General features: G+C 38.5%; 2 protein-coding genes and 1 pseudogene across 4 annotated transcripts in view; 1 reads left to right on the top strand and 2 right to left on the bottom strand.

Annotated features, from left to right (window-relative positions):
* GFM2 (GTP dependent ribosome recycling factor mitochondrial 2) overlaps positions 1 to 25,761 on the bottom strand; it is a 70,748-nt gene that overhangs the window by 1,672 nt on the left and 43,315 nt on the right. The window contains exon 22 of one of the 3 annotated variants that reach the window (XR_012495086.1): positions 17,138 to 18,716. The exons of the other annotated variants lie outside the window; for them this stretch is intronic. The gene's annotated coding sequence lies outside the window, so the exon portion shown is untranslated. Of the gene's footprint in view, positions 1 to 17,137; positions 18,717 to 25,761 lie in introns of those variants that run through there. 3 annotated transcript variants of the gene reach the window in all.
* Positions 560 to 25,761, top strand: HEXB (hexosaminidase subunit beta). Its single transcript, XM_019728126.2, has 14 exons — positions 560 to 908; positions 4,445 to 4,590; positions 9,307 to 9,372; positions 12,219 to 12,265; positions 12,525 to 12,635; positions 16,956 to 17,057; positions 18,970 to 19,099; positions 20,494 to 20,671; positions 21,242 to 21,328; positions 22,528 to 22,600; positions 23,653 to 23,827; positions 24,823 to 24,913; positions 25,074 to 25,178; positions 25,580 to 25,761. The coding sequence occupies exons 1-14, from the start codon at positions 661 to 663 to the stop codon at positions 25,644 to 25,646; spliced, it is 1,626 nt and encodes a 541-aa protein (XP_019583685.2). The 5' UTR covers positions 560 to 660; the 3' UTR covers positions 25,647 to 25,761.
* Positions 8,526 to 10,316, bottom strand: LOC141570463 (large ribosomal subunit protein eL39-like; annotated as a pseudogene).

Genomic DNA, 25,761 nt, shown 5'->3' with positions numbered 1-25,761 from the left:
ATTAATGAGTTGAATAAAATCTTTGACACATTTCATTCTATTTTGTAATAGTCATGTTTTTTGAAAATTATACTAACAATATTAATCCCTCATTACAAATATATTCCCTCTTTGCATCATCTGCCTATTAACTTGGTCCACGGTGTCCTTTTGAAGTTTTAGGAAGTCCTTTCCCCGCCCCCGCCCCCCCCCCCCAATATACTCTTTCACGGAATATCTTCTGCATAATTTCCAACCTCCCACCAGTCCAAACCTCTGCCCTGGGGAGTTCTGATGGGAGGCTTCATTAATTAAAGCTGAACTGCCGTTATCTCAAAACCTAGATTTAGGAGCAAATAAATCACCACCACCTCAGTTATCTGATGTTTGGGGTGAGGGAAACGGGGTGCTCCTTGGCTTGAGTTCCGCAGTTTCACTGAGGCCACTGCGAGCAGGAGAAAGGTCCTGACTGCAGGCGGGAGGGGTGCGGGTTTGGGCAGCTTGGGAAGGGGGGGAGGCGGTCCCCGGTCCATCCCGCCTGGGGGTGGAGTCCGGGCAGGTCGCGCTGTCAGCTGACTCGTGACTCGCGCCCGCTGCGCTTCCTCTTCTCTGGCTGAGCCGGGAAGTCAGTGCTGCTCGGGCAGACCTGGGCGGACCCAGGCAGGGAGCAGCCGAGTGGCCATGGAGCTGCGCGGGCTGGGGCTTCCGAGATTGCCCCGGCTGCTGGTGGCGCTGGTGGCGCTGGCGCTGCTGGCGGAGCAGGGCTCCCGCGTCTCTGCCGCGCGGGGCCCGGCTCTGTGGCCCATGCCGCTCTCGGTGCAGATGTCCCCGCGCCTGCTGCGCCTCTCCCCCGACAACTTCTACTTCAGCCACGACCCCTCTTCCAAGGCCGGCCCCTCCTGCTCCCTCCTGCAGGAAGCGTTTCGGCGGTGAGTGCTCTGGCCCGGCGGCGGAGCGGGTAGGGAGCCTGGGGACCCTGCGGCGGGCCCCTCTGTCGCGCTGTGCAGGCGCGGGGGGCGAGGGGACGGACACCTGAGCGCCTCTTAGAACCTGCACAGCCACCCAGCCACGCTCGCGTTCTTACCCCGTTTCACAGACAAGGAAACAGTCTCCGAACCAGTTAGTGACTTGACCAAAACCACAAGTCTAGAAGATGGCAGAGCCGGCTCCAAACACGGAATGACACCCAAGCTCTTCCCCTTCCCCTACTGCCGCCTAAGGGACATCTTGGGCGCCCAGGAACCTGGTTTGCGTGCGGGATACTGAGTGGAAGGAGTAGGTGGCTCAGGATCTGTGGCCACGTTCACCTCGGAGTGGGGAACGGTGGGTGGACGGACGGGACGGAGGGAGGGAGGCAAATGGCAGCTTCTCCTCTGCAGGGAGTTCTAGAAGGAAGATTAAGTGCCTAAAGCTTGCGGACCAGGGATTCCCCAGAGTTGGTTGTCACTTACAGGCTGTCTCACCACCACCCTCAAAAATCTGGTAACAATTCAGATGGCAGAAAGTCCTTAGGTTGGTGCACTCCCTAAATCGCCCCTTCCCTTCCAAAATCTGTTTCATATAAAATGTTCGATGTTTTCATCTAATTACTTTGATACCATCCGTGAACCTCAGTTCTGCTTTTTATGCAAACAGTCACGTGCTTGCTCTCCCAGCTTTAGTTCTTTAGTAGCACAGTCAGGGTGAACTGTGTAAAGGGGAGGCAGCCCACAGCCTAGCTTTGCAAACCACACCACACAAAAGGCACATTGCACATGGGGCGATGTTTCAGCTGTCACGTGCTGTCCCCTCACTGAGACCTGGTAGGAGGGACTGTCCTGAAAGTAACTAGTGCCCTGAAGGATTGTGATTTGGTCCTGGCTGTATTGCCTCTTTCCTCCCCCCCGTTTTGTCTGTTCCCAGTGGGCATTGTAGCATAACTGTACCTGCAGGACACCAAACAGATAATGGAAAAATGCAAAACTAGCTTAATAACACCTGCTGGCCCCAGATGGGCTTTGGGGCTTAGGCTCAGGCTCAGGAGGCCCCACCGGAAATACTGACAGCAGAGATGGCTTATTCTCTCCTTCAGTTTTGTATAACTAAATGGCTATTGTTACCTTTATTTCAGATGCATACCCTACTGAGCTTCTGGTATTAAACCTGCTAGCTAACAGGTCAGAATGGCTAGAGTCCGGGTGAAGAAAAGGTGGTTGGTTGCCTGGGATATTGAGAAGGAAAAAGTACCTGAAGGTCATCTAAAGGAAGATCACAGCTGGGAAATCTTTTAAAAACAAACACACTTACTATCTTTGCTTTGTAAAAGTGGATTTTCCTTCAGTGCCATAGCACTAGTAAAACAAGGACTTGGTAATATGCTGAAGCCATATGAGTATGGCAAGAAAGCATGGATGACAGAAGTTAACCATGGTTGTTAGATAAGCAGGTCTTGAATCAGCTGTGCGATGGTTTAAAAACAAGGCTTGGCATGTCAAGTCAGTGCAGGTAATTACCTGGTGTTCGCCTAATTAATTCATGCCTGCGTGTGTGTGAAGCAGCTATGAATTACACCCTGCATTGTTAGGAAGCAGCTTGTAAAACAGCCCTTGTGGCTAAGACCTGAAAGCATCTAGGTGAGCATTCTAGGAACTCAGGAGGGCTGGAAAGGCTTAGAGCTGACGGGACGTTCCAAAGCTCCAGGCAGTTGGGAACACACACAGCCCCGGCCCCAGATCGTTCAGAACCCCGCGGCTCCTGTCTCGGAAGAGTCCAACTTCTCTCATAACTCTGCTTTGAAACAGTACGCATTTTGCAGGCAGAGTTGTTTGGTGTGTGGCTGCCTCCTCAGCTTCTAGAACAAGGTCCATCCCGTGCTAGTCACTAATTTTTGTAATGAATAGCTTCGCTCCCTCAGTTCCTGAAAGGCGAAATTAACCTCAATACAGGCACACCTCAGAGACAGTGCGGGTTCAGTGCCAGACCAGAGCCAGAAAGCGAGCCTCATGACAAAGTGAGTCGTAATCTTTATGCTGGTGAAGTCTTGCCTTCAATTTGTAAAAATTGCAATGTCTGTGAAGTCCAATAAAGAGCACAATAAAAAGAGGTACACCTGCACGCTGGACGCCACTGCCTCAGAACGCTTTGAGTCTGTTGTTAGAATTTTAATACCAGGGCCAAGATTTTCCTTATTTGGGACAAACAACACCTAACTCAAATCTCAAAGCTGCTGGCAGCTTTAATTACCCTTTAAAAAAGTTTTTTTTAATGTGGTAAAATACATAAGATTACCATCTTAACCATTTTTAAATATACAACTCAGTGATCTTAATTTCTTTTTGACTCTGTCGAGGTTTTCCTACCATGTTTCCCCGAAAATAAGACCTCGCTGAACAATCAGCTCTAATGTGTCTTTTGGATCAAAAATGAATATAAGACCCAGTATTATATAAGACCCGGTCTTATTTTACTATTTTAATTTTCGTTCCAAAAGACGCATTAGAACTCTGGCTAGGTCTTATTTTCAGGGAAACACAGTATCAACAGGGCCCTCAGCACCTTCCTCCATTCCAGTCTCTCCCTGGTTAACTTTCATACACTTCCAAATTCCTCAGAACTTTCCTACCTCTCCTTCTCTGGAAAAACACAAGCTATTCTTACACATAAGTAGCATACACGACCTTCTGGCTTATCAAAATCTATACAATATTAAACAATTGCTTTGAAGCCTATCTGATGCTTTTTAGCATATTGAAATGTTTATTTAATATCTTCTTTCTCTGATATTTGGGTACCAGCAGAAGATAAATTTTCAACGCCTTAGTGAGAATTCTGTGGTCTGGCGATGTTTTTGGAGGTTTATGTATTAGCCAGGATACATTTGTTGGAAGGTAAGAGGAAGCCTGACTCAGTCTTCCTTAAGCAGTAAGAAAATCTATTAATCTCACACATCAGAAAGTCCAAAAGCAGGATTTTAGGGCTAGTTGACTCCGGCTCAATAGGATCATTAGGGAATCCGTATTCTTCCATCTCTGCTCTGCCATCTTTAACGTGGGTACAACTGGTCCAAGAATCACAGAAGTTTTTTTCTTGTGGCTCAGGAGAGGAAACTTCCTACACCCCACCCCCACCCCCACCCCTCACCCCATCACTCGTCAGAACTGTCTTGTAATCAAGAGTGACTGGATTACCATTATTGGTTTGATTACTGGTTCTTATCAGGGACTTCAGATGAGTCACTCAGGAGTGAGGGGGCCTTTTAAAATTCCCATGCCTGGATCCCTCTCAGAGATTGATTCTGAAGGTCCAGACATCAGTATTTTCAAAAAGCTCCCTAGGTGATTCTAATGTGCAGTTTGGGGTGAGAACCTCTAGTTGGACTAATCTGGGATAACATGGATTTGAGGGGTCAACTACAATGTCTACTATCACATATGGATTTAAAACTTGGCTACAATGGTTTAAACATTTGAATTTATTTCTCACACAGATATTATAACTACATCTTTGGTGTCTACAAGTGGCATCACGGCTCTGCTAAATTTCATACTGAAACGGAGTTACAGCAACTTCTCGTCTCAGTTGTCCTTGACTCCGAGTGTGACACTTTCCCCAATATCTCTTCAGATGAGTCCTGTGAGTACCTATGTAATGTGAATGTATCGCATTCAAAGCCAATTGTTACAGACTGAAGTGCCCAAAGCAGTCTCATGCCATGACCTATGGTGAGTTCTTGGCAAGTGAGTTTATAATTCCTGTTTTTTAAATTGCCATTAAAGCCTGATGATAAAAAGTAATACAGTCCAAAAAAAAAAAAAAGTAATACAGTCATTGTAGAAAATTTAAGTATAGTAAGTGAAGAGGAAATAAATCACTCATAACTCCAGCACTCAGGTAACCACTGCTACTTCAGATTTTTTTAAGAGCAGTAAGTTTAAATATTTTATATAAACATATGATAAACAATGACATGAAAATGGGTTAATTCTGTACATGTTTTGTATTTTGCTTTGTTTTACATAACAATACATTATAAACATGTATTTCACTAAATATTTTTTTATTTAGTGAAATAGACATCATCTTTAATGGCTGAATGATGTTCTATCACTGTGTGGATGTGTCATAACTAACTTCACTAATAATTCCTTATTTTTGGACACCTAGGTAATAACTTTTACTTCGAAGACAAGTCTTTGTTTATATGCATGATCTCTATTTATAATCTAATTTGACACAAAGATAATGCAGAACTCTGAGAGTGGGGGGGGGAAGCTATTTCATTTGATCAACAAGAGAAGCAACATTTAGCTAGATGATCTTTTTTTGTTGCCTGAAACACTATTCTCTAAGGCTTTTCCCAAATTGTTTTGGAAGGAATAAACAATTGGGCAGGACTTTTCCATAGACTGGGAATAATGTGGAATTATACCAAGGAATCAGAGGAGCAATGTGAGGATATGGGTGATAAACGATTATTGCAGAGAGAGCAGACTGGTGAGCTGGGTGTAAAAATAGAGTATTTATTGTGTATCTTAGAGAAAAGAGTGACTCCTCTGTCCTTAGACTGCCTCACAGACAGTAAGTACATCTCTTCATCCTCTTGGTATATAGATGAGATTTCTTGATAATACATCTTTTTGAAAAATAATTTAATTTCTGTTCAATCCTATAGCTGTTCTTCGAAGAGGTACAGGATAACTTCCCAACATTAGCCATGTGATTTCATTTGGCAGTCAGCACTCAGACACTACATGACTTAGGTTTTGCAATCTGAATTGAGACAGACATGGTCATTAAACTATCAAGGAACCTTTGCGGACTGTTGGCAATAAAACGACGTATTACACACTCCAGAAAAATCTGGACTGGAGAGTTACAGCTTATCTTCCATTCAGCTTTGCAACCGCTCTTCTGAAAGGGAAATTCTTTTTTCTTTTTCTTTTTAATTTCATAGAAAGACTGTTAAGTTTTTTATTTATTTTTATTTATTTTATTTTTTTCATTTTTTTAGTTTCAGGTGCACAAAACAATGTAATAGACATTTATCATTTATATCCCTCACACAGTGACAACCCCCCCATCCACTACCCCTCTGACATCGCACTCAGCCATTACATGTCCACTGTCTCTATTCCTAATGCTGTATTCCACTTCTTGTAAATATATATATATATATATATATATATATATATATATATATATATAAAATTGTAGTTGGCATTCATTATTGTTCAGCTTCAGCTTCAGGTGTACAGTGCAGTGATCAGGCATCTACATCATCCCTGAGGTGGTCTCCCTAATGAGACAAGTGTCCATCGGATACCCTACAAAATCTTTACATTATTGATTACATTCCCCAAATTGACTTTTATATCCCCATGTCAATCTTGTGGTTACCAATTGTGCTTTCTAATCCCCTCACCTTCCCCCTTATCCCCACCCCGCCTCCCATCTAGCAACCCTCAGTTTTTCCTCTATGTCACTGAGACTATTTCTGATTAGTTCATTCATTTACTTTTTTCTTTAGATTCCACATATAAGTGAGATCATATGGTATTTGTCTTTCTCTGTCTGACTTATTTCACTTAACATAATGTTCTCTAGGTTTATCCATATTGTTGCAAATGGTAAGATTTCATTCTCCTTTATGGCTGCATAATACTCCATTGTATAAATGTACCACAGTTTCTTAATCCAGTCATCTACCGATGGGCATTCCGGTTATTTCCATGTCTTGGCTATTGTGTATAATGCTGCAATAAACATCGGGGTGCATAAACTTTTTTGAGTTAGAGTTTTGGATTTCTCTGGATAGATACCTAGGAATGGAATTGCTGGGTCATAGGTAGTTCCATTTTCAGATTTTCGAGATACCTCCATACTGTTTTCCATAGCGGCTGCACCAACCTGCAATCCCACCAACAGTGCACAAGGGATCCCTTTTCTCCACATCCTCGCCAGCACTTGTTGTTTGTTGATTTATTGATGATAGTCATTCTGACCAGCGTGAGGTGGTATCTCATTGTGGTTTTTATTTGCATTTCTCTAATGATTAGTGAGGTTGAACATTTTTTCATATGTCTGTTTGCCATCTGTATGTCCTCAGAAAAATGTCTCTTCATGTCCTCTGCCCATTTTTCAATTGGGTTGTTTTTTTGGAGTTGAGTTGAGTGAGTTTTTTATAAATTTTGGATATTAACCTGAAAGGGAGATTCTTGAGACAAGCTGATTATGAAACTTTCTGGTTGAAGGATAAACTAGTTTTAAGTTTTAAACGAGTTTATGATCATGATGATGGAAGTTAACACACACGTGACAAGTGTTACAGCATTATCTACTAATAAAAATTGTATACCCTCAGGAGCAGAAGTCCTGTTTCTACTGTAGCGAAATAAGGACTAGTTTCTGCTGTAGAGAAATAATTATATGTATCAAGGATGTTCATGCAGTTTGCTTGTAACAGTGCAGAACTGTAAGCAAAATTAAATGTTCCTCAATAGAATGGGTAAATATATCTTGTCAGTCCACACTAAAGAATATTATGTAGCATTAAGAATAAAGCAGCAGAGTTATAAACAACAGACATGGAGAGCTTACCAAGAAAAACTGCTGAGTAGGACAAAGGAAGTTAGGTAATAATGTGCACAGTAGATAACCATCTATGTATCAATACATACACATAAAGCAATACTGTATTTTCGCGTTATACATGTGTATGAAAATGCCTAGGAAAAGCCTGATGTTACTCTGATGAAAGTAGAGGGAGTTGAGTGGGCATCTCAAAGGGGATTTTAGCTTTATCTATAACATTTCATTATTTTTAAAGGAGAATATATTGATGTTATTTAAAACAAAAGTATGGTGCAAAAGCACAGAAAGGGATAACTGAAAAGTCAAGGGTGCCACTCTCACTTCACTTCAGGGAGGTAATCATTCTTAACAATAACTTGGTTTTGAAATAAAATTGAAATTCTGTAGCTTATGTGTTCATATATTTAGAAATGTCTTCTAACTGCTTTATATTTGGTTTTTGCATTGAATTGAATCAGAATCATTTTTAATATCAGTGGGTCCTCAGTTTATTGGAAAATGACCTGGCATCAAGTATGTGCAACATATTAATGTTTTTAGATGAGTCTTTGTGCTATTTCTGGGAGATCTCAAAACTGTAACATGCCAAAAAATGTTTTATAAACAGTGACCAATGGAACTGTCAGCTCTAGGTAGCTAAGATTTTGATATAGGTGGAGAGGAATCGTGACTAGATTATAGTCATAAGAATAATGCCGTTCGTAGCCTGGACTTTAGCTAACTCATCGCTTGGTCTCCTGATGGAAAAGGCTACCTTGTCAGAAGACTGTCACCTGAGAGGGTCACCGGATTATTGGCTGTCAATAGAACTCCTTTTCCCTACTGCAGCCAACTACTGTGTGACAGTCGCACAGTGGTGGTGGAGGGTGATAACGAAGCCCAGATAAGACACTAAATCCTTAACCTGCAATCCCTGAGTGTCTTTACTGTGGCAAAGTCTCCACCAGTCACCCTTTAGCTTTCAGTCTCCTGTACCATCGGGTGCTTTATCTGTGGTTGACTCCACCCCCAACTGTAAAAGACTAAAATGACTACTGGGGCCACCTTAGGCAGCGTATGATTTCAAGGATTGAAAGATTTAGCCCCTCTTTGTCCAGTAGCAGCCAACGGGAGCCTCCAGATGGGTGTGAACCCTTTACTGAATGGGACAAACCTGAACTAAGCTTAAGTAAGTTAGGAAGTGAGTCTTAAGGCAGATTTAGGATGCTGTTGGGGAAAGGTGGGGTGCAGAGCAAATAGAGCGGCCCAGAAGAAAGGAACAAGTGGAGATAACTGTGCTTAGGCGAGTGGAAGATTGGAGTGATATCGGAGGCTTCACCACAGAATTACAGGCACTGAGGAATGTTGCACATTTTACATAAAATCTCAGCTTAACTAGGACCCTACTCTGCTGAGGAGCAGCTGGAGAGAACTCTCCTGGAGGGGAAAATGAGCAATCATGGAGATAACAGCTGAGCTCCTGACTGGAACAACTCAGCTGGCTAGAGGGTGGCGCTGACTGAGAGATGAGGTGACAGCAGACGGGCAGGTGAGGTGTGTGGGGCAGGAAAGGGGGGAAGAGTTCGGTTTGGGGCACATGGAGTCAAAGGAACCTATGGGACATCTCAGTGAAGGTGTACAGCAGGCAGCTGGAGAAATAGGCCTGGAGCTCAGGAGAAAAGAATGGGCCAGAAATACCAATTACATGTTGGGAAAATTTATTGTGTGTTACTGAGTGATTGATTAACAAACAGAAACTTCTTGTTTTTTTCAATACAGATACTTTACTTGTGAAAGGACCAGTGTCTTTCCTCAAGGCCAATAGAGTTTGGGGAGTCTTACGAGGTAAGGTCTGTGTAGTTTCATTGTTTTCTAGTAAAGACGTATTTTCAGTTGCTGCTTTGGGAGATCAAGCACAGCAAAACTCAGCTTCCTTGGACATTTTACAGAAGGGTGTGTTGGGTATTTCCAATGATTTCCATTAAACGTGTATCACTTATAGCACAGAAATAGCATTTGATCTTTTTAAAAAATGCTTGAGGCTAATTACATTCGGTGCTGTTATTCGTTGACGCTCCTGGGACAGTGATGCTAAGAGTTATGAATGGGCCAACCTGCTCTGATCAGGGGCTTTTGTTTCACTATCACTGCTTGCTGCCTTCAGTAGCAAGCTCATCTATCTGTCTGTTTATCGATCTATTTATCTACCTATCTATCTTTCTATTTTTGGTTGTTTATTAAAACAAAAGGTCTCACATATTTATGACTGAACCAACCTACTAGTGCAGTAGCATACAAATAGTCATTTTCCCTATAAACATGTCCAACTGTTCATATAGTGGTGGTGTTTTCAGCTTGATACGGTAAGATGCTAGTGACCTTGACACTGCAAAATACCTGTGCCATCTCATGTGAGTCCTCATAGACTCAGCTTGGTTCTTCTCCAGTGTCTCCTCTTGGAGTCATACCAGATTTTATTACCAATTTTCATCTGAATCCACTGGGAATGGAGCAATTCTGCTTTTCTTTCTTGGCCAGGAATTGCTTGATCCCGAGGGTCTTGTGAGAAGACACGGTAAGGGAATGGAGTTGACTGCACACACCACGATGGCAGAGAAAGGGAGAGTCCCCTTGACCCCTTTTAAATTCCTATGGATTTAGAAATATAACCAAGTTTACAGGAACAGTGTGGAAAGATAGAGAGTGGTTGGAACATTCTAGAGAGGAGGCAGTGAGCCTTAAAAGCTTACCCTGGGAATTTCAGAGTCTGAGCTTCCAAGTGTGGGCATTGGGACATTCTCTTTTGCTGTTCAGAAGCTTCTTCTACCTCTTCTAAGGGGATATATTGTTGTACTGACTTCCAAATAATAGGGTTTCAAAAAAAGAGTAATTGATTTTCTTTAATGTGAGCTACCCAAACCAAGTTACAGTAATTAAAAATAAAGGTCGCTTCGGGTTTGACTCAGGTTGTGCATTATCTGAAATAATCATTGTTATGCTATATGTTTTATAGTCATAATAAAAATGCCATGATTATCTTATTTCAAAATAGAACATAAAAATATCACTAGATATTTACTACAAATGTAACTGCAACCATTATCATCTAAATATATATATATAGATATATAATGTCATGTGGTTGTAAGGTTTTATCACTCTGACCTGCCTGTCTCGTCTGGGGCCTGTTAGGGAAAACAGAGCTTTACTGATGTTTGCCCGGATCCACTTCAAAATAAAGAACTTTTGAGAGCATTCAGTGACTAGATTCTAGTCCAAGAAGTCCTCATTTTCTGTGTACCATCAGACATTGATTGAAAATAACATGCTTTAAATGATAACTGAGTGTATTGCCACTTAACAGAAAATTCTAGTAATTCATCCCCATATGGGCCTGTACTTGAGCAGGGGAGGCACAGCAACAATGATGAACTTTTTTTCTTTCCTATTTCCTGTGTCATCCTTTACAGTGTCCCTTTCTGTGCAGAAGCTTTTTAGTTGATGTGGGCCATTTGTTTCTTTTTGCTTTTGTTGCCTTTGCTTTTGGTTTCAAATCCAAAAGTATCATCGCCAAGACCAATATTAAGGAGCTTTGCGCCTGTGTTTTCTTCTAGGAGTTTTATGGTTGCAGGTCTTAGTTCAAGTCTTTAATCCATTTGAGTAACTGTGTGTAGTGTTAGATAGTAGTGGTCGTGTCATTGTTCCGCATGTGGCTGTCCAGTTTTCCCAACGCTTACCGAAGACAGTGTCCTTTCCTCATTGGATCTTCTTTGCTCCTTTATTGTCAATTATTGACCAGACGTGTTTGGGTTTATTTCTGAGCCCTCTATTCCTGTGCCGTTGACATGTGCATCTCTTTCTATGCTGACACCATACTGTTTTGATGACTATAGTTTTGTAATATGATGTAAAATCAGAAAGTGTGATGCCGGCAGCTTTGTTCTTCTTTCTCAAGATTGCTTTGGTTCCATACAAATTTTATGATTGTTTGTTCTATTTCTATGAAAAATGCCATTAAAATTTTGGTAGAGATTGTACTGAATCTGTAGGTGGCTTTGGGTAGTATAGACATTTTAACAATATCAATTCTTCCAATCCATGAGCATGGAATATCTTTCCATTTATTTGTATTTTCTTCATCGGTAACTTATAGTTTTCAGTGTAGAGGTCTTTCACCTCCTTGGTTAAATTTATTCCTAGGTATTTTATTCTTTTTGATACAACTGTAAATGGGATTATTTTCTTAATTTCTATGATAGCATCAGGAGATAGTCTTCATAGCTCTGAGTAAAACTGTAAGTTGGGGCCTTTATAGTTTCATGGTGGTTTTTTGAGCCTTTTTCTCCTCTTTAAGTTTAGATACTTTCTAAAGTGCTTATTATATTTTATCATAAAAATTCTTTCTCATAATGCTATCAATTTATTAGAACTGGTATTTTGTTTTATTAAAACACTATTTTTTGTGTTTATCATTCAAACAAACCCAGGGTATGGGTACGTAAAGCATTTTTATTAATAGCAACAGGGATTTTTTGGAAACTGAACTTTGATTTTAAAAAATACGTCAGAGAATAAAGGTGTAACACTATTTTGTCTTACTGGTTATGGTTCTGTTTGGATAATACAATTTTTATTGTCTCAATTTGTTATTTTATAAATTATGCAATAAATCATAGTTTTTCTTTCCCTAGGTTTAGAGACCTTTAGCCAATTAATTTATCAAGATCCTTATGGGGCTGTAAGTATGATTTTCATATGTTACTGACATTTTTGGATAGACATATTACTACAAAAAAAGAGTAAGCTTTTTAGCTATTTATTGCTTCTTGAAGCTTTCTTCTCTCCAAATATTTATCTTAGCTGGTAAATGTAAATTTCACTTTTTTTTGTTCTAAATTAATCTTTTATACAGTACTTACACAGATAGGTATAGTCTTCAGTGAGCTCAAGTCAAGAGAAACTTCTAAAAATAAATCAAAGTCTATTTTGTCTTATAGTTCACCATCAACGAATCCACCATCAGTGATTCTCCAAGGTTTCCTCATAGAGGAATTTTAATTGATACAGCCAGACACTATCTGCCAGTTAAAAGTATTCTTAAAACTCTGGTAGGTAATTATTTTATTATAATCCATTGTCTATTCTGAAGATGTATCCTTCTATGTTATTTTACATTGGCTAGTTATGCTATTATGCAGGTTGGAATGGGGGAATTTTTTCATGTACTAAGTATAAGCACTGGGCTTTCTTTCCTCCCTCCTTGTGACGTTTATTTTCCCCAGCTGAGTGAGACACCGAGGCTCCCCTAGGGAATCTTGTTTTCAAGGAGGGGAGGTGCTCAACAAGTTTAGCCAGAATTAAGAGAAAGACACAGTTTTAATAGTGCCATTGTCCCTCTATGTGTACTCCCATTGTCAAATCATGGGTCTAGACTTTTGGTTAGGAATATGTGGTCACTGTACCTCTAGTTAGTGTCCTTTAATTTTGTGACCTCCACCTGCTTTATAGTAGCATAGAAAGTCTGCTTTATATCCAGGGAACTATTCTGAAGGAATATGGAACCTGGGAGGGGTAGAGTGTGAGGAGCGGGGGTAAGAGCTGGGGGCGATGTTGACAATAACTATTTTCTCCTCTGGACTTTTTATTGGTTCGCCCCCACCATCACTGCCAGTTTGTAGTGGTGAGGAGGGTGGGGAGGCTTTCCTCCCATCTTTTTCTGCACCTTCACTTGATCACTTACAAACACACCATGTTATAAAAAAAAAATTTTTACATTTACATTAATTCTCTGAATGTTTTTCTCTAAAAGATATTACTTTTATGGAAAAAAGTGTAAAAAATTAATATGTAGATATTAATAAAATTAATTTTATAATTTTATCTATATTATAATATAGATATTAATAGATAGTAATCTCATAATTTCATCTACCAAAGATCAACATAAATTTTTCTGTCCCACTTATCTCATTTTATACTTACAAAAATGAATATATTAAAATATAGTGTGGCTCTTTCATTGCATTTTTGCTCTTTAAAAATGCTATTATGAACATCTTTCTATGAAAGAATATATAAGGTTTATATCATCTCTTTTAAACAGTTGAATATTCCATTTTAGATACCATGATAGGTATTTAACCAGTCTCCTGCTGATGGACAGCTAGGTTAATTTATTAGTATCACAAACAGCACTACAGAGTAAGCATTCTTACATTTGAACACTTGTCAGGATTATTTCCTGAGGTAATTCTTAGAAGTGAATCTCCGGGCTTAAAGATGCACACATTCTATCTTTTGATCCATTTTCACTTTTAGTGCCAACTGTCCGACTGCCTCTGGGGAAGTCACACCCCTCAGTGCTTGGCTGACAAAGGGCACCTCGTGCCACATTTTCTGCTAATCGGGTGATAAAGCCTAGCTCCTGATTTTAATTTGCACTTCTCTGATTTTTAGTGAATGTAAAAGCCTCTTTTACCTATTAGCTGTTTGTATTTTTGGTATTGCAAACTGCAAGTTTATTTTCAGTGCCCATTTTGTCTTCTAGAACATTAATTCCTTCCTTGTTGATTTAAGAGCTCTTTAATGTTACATTTGTTTGTAGATATCTCAGTGATACTTTTATATTTGCTTGTATCTATTACATACTTACCCATCGTATACTGTTGTGAAGTTTTCTAAATTTGTGTTTTAAACTATGTTTATGTGTAGTATCTTTTGCCGGTAGAACTTTTTATTTATGACTATTATCTTTCAATCTTGCCTTTTCTTGTTTTTGACTTTGGGAGGTGTGCTAAGAAAGGCCTCAAAAAGAAGGGTATCAATATAAAAATAATTTCTCAAATTTTCTTGTAATATATTTTTTCCTATTAAATTCTTGATTTGGTTAGAATTTACTTTAGTGTATTATAGGTGATTTTTTTTTCTGACTGGTTAGCCTATAGTCACATCATTTCTGAGCAATCTATAATTTCCCTACTGCTTTCAATATCATGAAGAGCAAATAGTAAATTCCATAAATACACAAGTCAGTTTCTGAACTTTCAGCCTATTTATCAGTTTATCTTCTTGGGCCAGTATAGATAGTTTTAATTTCTACATCGTTAGGCGTTTTCTTCCTTTTTATTTTGAAGTAATTTCAAACTTACCAAAAAGTTGTTAGAAGAGTGCAAAGGACTCCCATATACTGTTTACCCAGACATCTCAATTTAAAAATTGTATCATATTTGCCTTATTCTTCCTCTCTATTTAAACATATTTTTCGTAAACCATATGCAAGTTGCACATAAGGTGCCCAATACTGATTAACATTTGTTTGAATTTCCTGAGAGAAAAAAACCACTTATCTTAGTAACTGTAGTACAACCATCAATAGTCAGGAAATTGACATAATACTACCATCCAAAATCCACAGACCCTGTTCAAATTTCATCAGTTGTTCCAATGATGTCCTTTATAGGTTCAGCATCCAATGCAGGATCAGTTGTCATATTTATTTATCATGTCTCTTTAGTCATCTTCAATTTGGAACGATTTCTCTTTTCTTGTTGTTCTAGATCATGACATTTTTGAGGAGTACAAGGCAGTTACTTTGTAGAATACACTTCAGCTTGTATGTTTTTCACATGGTTAGATTCAGGCTGTGCATTTTTAGCAGGACTAAGGCAGCTGTGATGCTGTTCTTCTCCGTGCATGTCTAGTGTCACGATGCCGTGGTTATTCTGTCATTCGTAATGTTAGCTTATATTTGGCTAAGATGTCATCTGCCAGTTTTCTCTATTGTAAAGTTAATTAAAAATATTTTGTACTTATTAATAGGTAATTAAGTATCTTGTGAGGCATTATTTTGAGAGTATGTAAAATTCCTGTTCCTCATCCAGCATTTACCCACTAGTTTTAACATCCACATATTCTTCTTGCCCTAATCAGTTATTACTAAAATGGCTGCCAGGTGGTGATTTTCTAAATTCCACTATTCCTTGTATATTTATTAGTTGGCATTTTACTCTAAGATAGAGCTCCTCTTTAAGAATTCATTATTTCAATTAGTTTGTACTCAAGGATTACTATTTTTTGAGGGGGTTGTAATCCATTACTATCCCTATTTACGTGTCCTAGTGTTGGCCAGTGGGAGCTCTTCTAGCTGGTTCTTATCTACGTTTGGCATGTCTCCTTCCATCTTTGAGTACTTTCTTACCTTTTAGCACATGATATTCCAGGCTTATCTCTTCTCTTTCCAAGTCCTGGAATCAGACTTTTCTCCAAGGAACACTTAGCAGTAAACGATATTTTGAAACCAAAATCAGGGCTGTAGGTGTACTCATTGCTTCTAGTAGGCCCTCTAAGCAGACAGATGTATAAAAATTGTGTGTGTGTGTGTGTGTGTGTGTGTATGTACATACATTCAAGTGAATACATACACATACATCTTTACCTATTTCTGTATCTATCTATATCAGAGGTTGGCAAACTACAGCCCAAGGACCAAATCCAGTTTGTCACCTATTTTTTTTTTTTTTTTTGCAAATGAAACTTTACTGGAGTATAGGCACATCTATTTTTTTACATACTGACTCGCTCTTCAACTGCAAGATCAGTTATAATAGAAACCTTATGGCACACAAAACCAAAATATTTACTATCTGGCCCTTTACGTAAAAAGTTTGCTATCCCTGGTCTTTATTAAAAATCATGAGGAACTCCCTTCTCTGACAATGCGAACCTTGCCATTATCCTCAATATATTTACTTCTTTGCACAATTCCTTTATATGTAAACTATTTCCCAAATGCATCAGTAAATCCCTTCAGCCCTGACAAAGGAGAAGGGAGGCTTTAAGTTTTGATTATCTGATAGGGCAAATCTACCCCCTTATTATTTTTTTTACCTTTTAAAATAGTCTGCTTATGTTTTATGTAAGTATTATATTGTTAATTCGTCCAGACTATACATAAAATCAACATGCCAATTTCCCCCCAAAATTCTGAGAATTTTGAATGGAATTATATTTTTTTCATTTCTAAGGAAGAGTTAGCACTGAGAACTCAGAATTGTGGGAATGATAAACCCTGGTACTTAAATGAATGCCTTTTTCCTCTGCTCCATTCCCAAATACAGTAGTAGTAGCAGCCAGGAACTATTTTCTATTCTTGGCCACCCCTAAATACTTACTGGGAATTTATAAGCTTGCTCCCTTCTCATAGAGCTAAGTTATAGCTCACTGTTTAGAATAAATACAAATTCTGCATAGGCTTTTTGAAAAGTGACATGCCATATAAAGTGTGCAAGAATTCATACTTCCACATTCTTTGTTGAAAAAGAAACTTTAAAAGGAAGCAGACACATACGTAACAGTCCTGAATGTAGAAATGTAAATTGGATTGTGTATTTTATCTGTGGTAAATTATTTGTTAACATGTTTGCTTGCAGGACGCCATGGCTTTTAATAAGTTTAATGTTCTCCACTGGCACATAGTTGATGACCAGTCTTTCCCTTTTCAAAGCATCACTTTTCCGGAGTTAAGCAATAAAGTAAGTAATTCATGTTATTGTAGTCTGTCTACAACAATTTTTGGTAGTTTCATAAGAAGTTTATAGCTTAAATGTTTCTTATGGATAGAACTAAAGTGTAAAAGTTAGATATCTGTGGCTTTAAGTGTTTTTTAATAGTCTGTGGCAAAGCATTTTAGATCCATAAAACTGTTCTGTTTTTACAATTGTTATTATAAATGTAAACAATCTGTAGGGGCTATTTAAATAAAATTTTAAAATTTTAATAAATGTAGGAGACTTGAAGCATTCAAGATTCACATACGGTTAAGTAATTATATTTATCAGGCAGCCCAACTGTATATTTGTTTTAAACAATTATTTTGAGTTCCATAAATAACTATTGCTTTTTCTCTCTGAAAAACTACATGAAGTAGGGAATTTTAGAAATGAGAGCTCCTTCTTAGAAAATAATGGTAGTCTCGGCGTGTTCTAATCAATATTATAGAACAGTGGACCTGGGAGTGAGCCTCAATATCATCTACTTTAATCCCCCTAAAACGCAAAGACACTAACTGACACCCAGAGAAGCTGTATGCCTTGTCTAAAGCTGCAGTTAAGAAGGGGAGAGCCAGAACTCAAAATTTCATCCTCTGGCCACAACTGCAAAGCTTTCTCCAATGTGATGATGTAGTACAGGCTGAAATGTGAGCAGCACTCCTGTTTTTGTTCGCTTTACTTTTTATTATGGAAAATTTCAAACATAAACAGAAGTAGAATAATTTAATGAATCCCCATGTCCTCGTCACCTAGCCTCAATAGTCAATACATGGCCAATCTTCTCTCACCTATATTTCTCCCACCATTATTTTGAGGCAAATCCCAGACATCATATCTCATTTGTAAAATCCCAAACACCGTATCTCATTTGTAAAAAGGCCTGTTTAAGGAAAAAAAAGCACAAAACATTACAGCTGAAAAATTAAAAATCCAGATAGCCAATTATTATGCATACTTCCCCAAGGCCTTTACTTTGAAAAAAAAAAAAGCACTGGGGTACAAGTTCATACAGATGTTGTGGTCAGTTCATGTTTGTTAATTCTCTTTTGATGTATTGGTGCCTACCCCTGCCCATCTCTTTTTTTTCCTTATAATTTGTTATTTTTGTTGAAGAAACTAAGAAACACAGTTTCCCATAGTCTGGGTTTTGCTAACTGCATTCCTGTAGTATCAATTAAAGTGTTCTTTTGTCCCCTGTATTTATTATAAACTGGTAGTTAGACCTAATCTTGATTAGATACAAATTTGATTTGGGGTGGTGAGACAAGACTACTTTTATCAGTTGAACATTTATATTTATGTAATATATATTTATGTACTATATTTATACCTTGAGAAATACGCTACAGTAATACCTTCAATGGACATTTATCTTTAGTTACAGCCAATAATGAGTTGTAATTTTTCAAGTGACCTATAAAGGGACTGAGGGTGACCTTAAAAAAAATCTGGTCACTTATCAGAGGGAATGTTTAAAGCTGATAGTCATTAAAGTGACTTTAAAAGACAAAAGCTATGCTTTGTAATAATGTGTGAATTTTTATTCTAAAACTGACAAGGGCAAGGTTTCACTTCAGAGTCAAACATTTTCTGTTTTGTTGTGTGGTTATCTGAGGTTGAAACAGCATGATGGTAGAAGATCTGAAACAAGAGTGGATGGTAGAGATAGATAGTCCTATCAGGAAATCTGGAGTAAACCCAAAGTGTGCTGAGAGCTTATTGATAAGATACAGTAAACATATCAGTTGAACAAGTCACCCAACATCACATGGGACTATTGAATACACTGTGATACTGGAAAAATCAGCTATGAGATATCAAAGTGCAAAAGAGCTGTTAACAATTTTCAGGACCAAATCCATTTTGTACATTTTAATCAATGTGGCATTTACAGGGAAGCTACTCTTTGTTTCACGTTTATACACCAAATGATGTCCGTATGGTGATTGAATATGCCCGATTACGAGGGATTCGAGTCATACCAGAATTTGATACCCCTGGACATACACAGTCTTGGGGGAAAGGTGAGTGTTTTATGAGTTTCAAAAAGTGAACATTTGAGGTCTGGCATCTCTCATTTTATAATTTGGTGTTTGCTCATTTTGTTCTTAATTTTGATTTACCTAAGAGGTAGCACTATTGACAGATATAATTCAGTGACCATTATGTGTTTATTGTGAAAAAGTCACTGTGTCTAGGCACTGCCTGAAGTATAAAAACAAGGGATAGAGGGAAGCGAAAAATGACTACGACAAGTAGAACATAAGTGAATTCAAGAAATGGTTTCATGGATGAGGTAACACTTAAAATGCTTTTGAGAGATGAAAGAATATATTCCTGTTTCTGGTGGAGAAAATAACACGAGGAGAAGGCATTTAGTTGGAGTACAGTGCAGCGAATAGGAGGTATTGTAGGGTGGGTAAGAACCGGCTCTGGAGCCAGAACTGCCTGGGTTTGCATCCTGCTTCTGCCACTTATAAACTGAATGACCTTGGGCAAGTTACAGGTCATCTCATCCTCAGTCTCCCCATGTCTCAAATGGGGATGTTAGCAGTAGCTATCATGCAACTTTTTGGAGGATTAAATGTGGATGTAAAGCACACGGCACAGCACCTAGCATTTACTCTTGTCCAGTAAACATTAGGGTAGACATGGAGCATAGTGAAAAGTAAGTCTGACAAAGTACAATGTAGAGGACACGGGGTGAGGAGCGTGGGCTTCGTCAGGACACACCAGAAGCCGCGTGAGTAATGGAGCAGAGGAGTGATGTGATGGAGCCGCACGTCAGGAAAACCTACAGGAAAGGGACAGGTTGGAAGGGGAAAGACACTGAAGTCCTTGACCAAAACGGTGATAGCAGAAATGGGAAATAATGTACAGAACTAAGGGAATTACTTTGGAAATACAATCCCTAGAATTTGGCCACTTAATTGACTTCAGGAGGAGGAAGGAGTTACAGATTAGGAGAACGGTGGCACCCTTACCGCAATACAAAACTCAGGAGAAGCTACGGAAGGCGCTTAGAATTTGGGTTTTGTTGGATTGCATTTGAAGTGCAGCTAGGATATCCAATTGTGTTCAGTGGGGAATTTGAAATATAGATTGAAGCTTAAGAAAAAAAGGTTGGGGCGAACTGAAGATTTGGGAATCATGAATATTCAAGGTAATATTTGAAGTAGATAAAATGTCAGGCTGATAGAGAAGTAAAGAGATACAGGGACAGGATTCAGGAAACAATTCTTTTTCATCTTATATGGAAGCAATTACCGTAGTAACTCTTAATAAACATGCTTTGTCTTTTTCTGTATAAAATCTTTTACAGCTTCAACAAAAAAAAAATATAATACAATCACATGCAAAGCCATGTCTCTGTGATGAAGATTCTTTTCTAAAGAAGTATTTTGATGCTTTCTTCCAGGTCAGAAAGACCTCCTGACCCCATGTTACAATAAACAACCACCTGGGACTTTTGGACCTATAAACCCTATTCTGAATACAACTTACAGCTTCCTGTCTAAATTTTTCAAAGAAATTAGTATGGTATTTCCAGATCAGTTCATTCATTTAGGAGGCGATGAAGTGGAATTTTACTGTTGGTATGAACAGTTCTTTAAAACCCTTCCTTTTTTTTTTCAACCATTGAATTTGAAGTAGGTTTAGAGGTCTCCAAATGAAAAGGGAAGATTTGGGGTGATATCTCAGCACAGTTCTAACGTGGCAACACAACTCCTGAGAAGTGGAGTTTTGTAGAATGTATAATTTGGGTGGCATGAGAAAGTAAAAGCTTTTAGGAAGGAGAATTAAGATGCAGAAGAAAATAGAGATTAAAAAAAAACAAAGACTATAGTGAACGAGAACAGCTTTAGTGAAAGAGGGCAATGATTAAGTGGGGGGAGATTTTTCAAATAAAAATCCTATTTGCAAATACCCTAGATGAAGGAGAGAGGCAGGAGGTAGGGAAATCCATTTTTACAAGAAATCAGCTTCTGGAAAAAATTATTTGCAATGGAAAACTAAGATAACTCATAATGAAGTTCTTAGGCTTATTTTTACTCTACAAATTTTGTTTTAAATTGGCACAAATGATGTTATAGAGAAATGCTGCTTTAAATAGATTGGGCAAATCAAACTTTTAATGAAGTTTTAATCACTGTTTTTTTTTAAAGGGAATCCAACCCAGATATCCAGTACTTCATGAAGCAGAAAGGCTTCGGAGGAGATTTTAAAAAACTAGAATCTTTCTATATTCAAAAGTAAGTTACTTGAAAGCCTACTCGTGTTTTTATTTCATCAATGCCTTTTGTAAATGTTTTAGCTATTATTAGTACTATTTTATTCATTTTCTCTCCACCTTTTGCCAAAGTGTAAATGTTGTATATGTTGCTGTACAAGTATGGATGAAAAATCACAAAGAAGGAAGCAATACCCACTGCTTTCTTCGAATCAGTAACAACTGATTTGCAGTAACTGTGGAAACACAGGACAGCTGTCACACGCTCTAAGAACACAGCTCAGAGCCCTGGCTACCCTGTGAAGTCCTCACCGCCATCCAGCCCCGTTCCCTTCTGCCAACTGCAAAAGCATTTCTTTTACTTTATACCTGTGCTGTCCAGGACGGGAGGCACAGTCACATGTGCCTGTTTGTATTTTAATTAAAATGGAAGCAAATTAGAAATCCAGTCCCTCAGTCCCGCTAGCCACATTTCAAGTGTTCAATAGCCAAATGAGGTTAGTGGCTCCCATACTGGAAAGTGCAGATATAGACCATTTCCATCAATGCAGAAAGTTCTATGGACAGTGCTGCTCCATACTAGCAATCAGCAAACTTTTTCTGTAAAGGGACAGATAGTATTTTAGGCTTTGTGGGCCACATCTGGTTGTGTATTTTTATTTTTTAATAATGCTTCTCAAATGTAAAAAAAAAAATACCCATTCTCAGCTTATGTGCTATCCAAAAACAGGCTGTAGTTTGCCAACTCCTGCAGTGAGCAAGCCCAGATTCTAGCCTTTGCTATTTAGCTTTTTGTGATACATTCTATTTTTTTTTAGTCCTGCAGAGCACCTGGCATTGTTTAAATGTCAGGACATATTTGTAGACGGACTGTCAGCAACTGCTGAATGTTATTTAGGTGACATTACAGCTACATTATAGTTTCTTTTCTTCTCAGTTACTCAGGAAATTAACAGATTGCCACTTGGACATGCCCCTATGCACTGCCTCGTCTTCCTAGCTTTGGAGCATGCTTAGCTTATTTATGCAGCAGAGGACTATTAAACCCCGTTCTGAGCCATGTCCTAGAAAGAGGGAACCAACTTTAGCTGGTTCTGCTGTAAAGCTGTACTGTATTGAAAGGTACCTCTCAACGTTGCAGTCCTTGGTAGAAAATGTGCATGCTTTAAACACTGTTAAGCTTGTGATCTGAAATAACTTGTCATTTTTTTTCAATTGTAGGCTTTTGGATATTATTTCAACCATAAAGAAGAAATCCATAGTCTGGCAAGAGGTCTTTGATGATAAAGTGAAGGTGAGAAGTATGAAGACTGCATTTGTTTCTGATAATATATGAGGCTTAATATGCTAACATCCTGGATAGAAGGAACCTTAATGAAGCATTCCCTGACAATGTGGGGAAATTAGCTTACCTTTCCATTTAAACTTCTGTTAGGCAATAATGTGTTTCCCTGAAAATAAGACCTACCCCCAAAATAAGCCCCAGTTAAGATCGTCAGCCAGACGGACGCATTTAGTATGTTACAATGATGTTCCAGAAGAAGATAACATGACTGTATTTGAAAAAATGTAGATTGTTGTACATGAAAAAATAAGACATCCCCTGAAAATATGCCCTAATGCGTCTTTTGGAGCAAAAATTAATATAAGACCCAGTCTTACTTTCGGGGAAAAACGATAGCTGTAGACTGAGACTAGTGTTGATAGTATTTGTTTCTTTTCTTCCATTTACTTCACTCTTTAGTGCTTCCTTCTCCTCCCTCCCCTCTACCCTCATTTCCCACCATCTCATTATTAATTAGAAATGGAGGTACTTTAAAGTAAGTTCCTTTTTTCAGGAAAGGGCAGAACAGATAAGAACAAATGAGTCTTTATCGCTATTAAGGTAGTTTTGTTTTAAATAAAACTATCAACATATAGTATACTTTTTTATTTTAAATGGCACTTCTCTAACATAATCAGAATTCTTTATTTTCCTTTGGGGCCACTGAGAATTTGCAAGTCCAGCTCCTAGTATTACGTTTCCAGACTGGTTGGTGACATCCTCACAGTTTCAAAGTAAAACAGTACTGTGGTAGAAGTGGGACGAAAACCTTAGTTCATTACACCTTTATGGTGTCATAAACAGGCAAAAGTGAAATATCCAACCTGAAGGTTGATGAAACTTCTAATTTTAAGTTCCTCTGAGGAAGCATTTGGCACTAACTCTGAGGGGGAAGGGGAAAGACATATTTTTTTTCAAGGATCTTAAGAGTTCTTTTTCTAGTTACACGTCTTGGACTTTTCATTTCATCTACTCTATTTGCTAGACCTAATATTATATATTTCAATTTTTAACTTTAATAGCTTCAGCAAGGCACTATAGTTCAAGTCTGGAAACAGGAATTGTATGCTCACGAGCAAAATGTAGTCACAGCAGCTGGCTTCCCGGTGATCCTTTCTGCTCCTTGGTACTTAGACTGGATCAGTTATGGACAAGACTGGATAAAGTACTACACCGTGGAACCTCTTGATTTTGGTGGTAAGTGAAGCAAACATCATTCTCTTGGTTTCCTTCTCTACCCTCTCACCAGAAATCCTTACCTAAACGTTACCTACAAACTATTCTCCCCTTTATGTTTCATCTTTGATTTTGTATTTACTTAAAGGCCTCAGTATCATTTTAAAGTCTGTGAAAGAAACCAATCCTTACCTAAATAAAAGAACTTCAAAAGTAGATTCCCTTAGATTTTATCTCCATTTTCGCAGATGAGTCTTGTTATTCTACCTTTTAAGGAAGTCTGCCTGCGTTAACCTTGCATCTCCCCTTCTGAACTGCCTCTCCAACGTAAGACACCTAAGCAAGGCTGTAATGTAGGTCAGTGGATTTCAGGCTGCTGGTCTTAGGGCTCTGAGGAGTAGACATTCTGGGGGGAGGCAGGTAGTGAGAAGGAATTCAGTGGTGGGGCAAAGGTTCTCAGACTGACCCCCTTTGTTAAGAACAGTTCAACTCTGTTCAATTTTGTACACCAGACTTGAATACAAAATTTCTTTTGAGAAAAAAAAAATTTGCTGTTTAAAAAAAAGTTTCAAAAGTGAATTGAAATAACTTCCTCTAGAAAGCGTTTTCTGAGAATCAAAGTCATAATTACTATGATATCAAGTGATAGATATTAAAAGTAGGAGTGGTGGTGATTAGTATTCCAACTTGTATTCCCCAGCACACTATTCCTAGGCAATCAGGGCAAATACCTTTCTGGTGTCCAAATCAGTTTGCATAAAACCAGTATAAAATGGTATGTTTAATACTGGCTGATCGCTTCTCGGCCTTTTGGCTAAGATCAAGTGTAATACTGGCTGAACCACAGGCTCGGGGGGGAAGCTGCCACCTTTTTTTGTGGCACTACCATGCACATCTCCCAAGGTCCTGCTCCCTATAGGAGAGAAATGTTGCCCTACGATAAAGAAGAAATCAGTATTGCCTCTGTATGTATACAAGCCTACTTAACTTGCATCAACTCAATGATTTTAATGTAGGTTCTCAGGAACAGAAACAACTTGTCATTGGTGGAGAAGCTTGTCTATGGGGAGAATATGTGGATGCAACTAACCTCACTCCAAGACTATGGTATGGAATTTAAGTGATGACAATGAATTAAGGTGCCTTAGTTTTCCTTCTCTATCCAAGGAGGAAAGCATGAGGAATTTCCCAAAGCATATGAATAAGATAGTTATTTCAGAAAACATGAGTTTAAACTGCTTTGGGGGACATGTGGTTTAAATTTTAGGCCTCGAGCAAGTGCTGTTGGTGAGAGACTCTGGAGTCAGAAAGACATCAAAAATATAGACGATGCCTACAAGAGACTAACAATTCATCGCTGTAGAATGGTCCGGTAAGACAAATATTTTTCAAGTTAGGATACTATTAAGTCCAGGATGATTTTTAACCTTATGTACTGTTAGGTAGCTTCTTGGGTTTTTCGTTTGTTTGTTTTGTTTGCCATACACAGAAATTTACGTCAGCTGAGAAGTAGTGATTTAATTAGGAGAAATTGGGAACTATTTTTTTTGTAGGTAAGCGAATACCCATAAGGAGAAGATTTAGACTTACAACTGTTTTATAATAGATGTTAAATTTTGGTGTAATTTGAACCTCTTCATCTTGAATCACTTTAACAATCTTTTTTCAATAATTATCGTTTAGTGAATTATTTAAGCTACTAAGTTCTTTTAAAATGGAGATAAGTTATATTAATCTAAAACATCTTTTTTTCATACTTTAACTGTTCTACAGACGCGGAATAGCTGCAGAACCTCTTTTTACTGGATATTGTGACCATGGGGACAAAATGTACAAATGAGCCAAAACTAGGAGGGGAAAGAAGCCCATAGCAATCTACTACAATCAACTTAGTTTTGAAATCATGTAAATTTGGTACATTGTTTTGAATAAAATACATCTTTCTATTGATTGAA

Source organism: Rhinolophus sinicus, linkage group LG03, assembly GCF_036562045.2.
Source record: "Rhinolophus sinicus isolate RSC01 linkage group LG03, ASM3656204v1, whole genome shotgun sequence".
Lineage (NCBI taxonomy): Eukaryota > Metazoa > Chordata > Mammalia > Chiroptera > Rhinolophidae > Rhinolophus > Rhinolophus sinicus.
The sequence above is the reverse complement of the archived record's forward strand: the minus strand, read 5'-3'. Positions and strand labels throughout refer to the sequence as shown.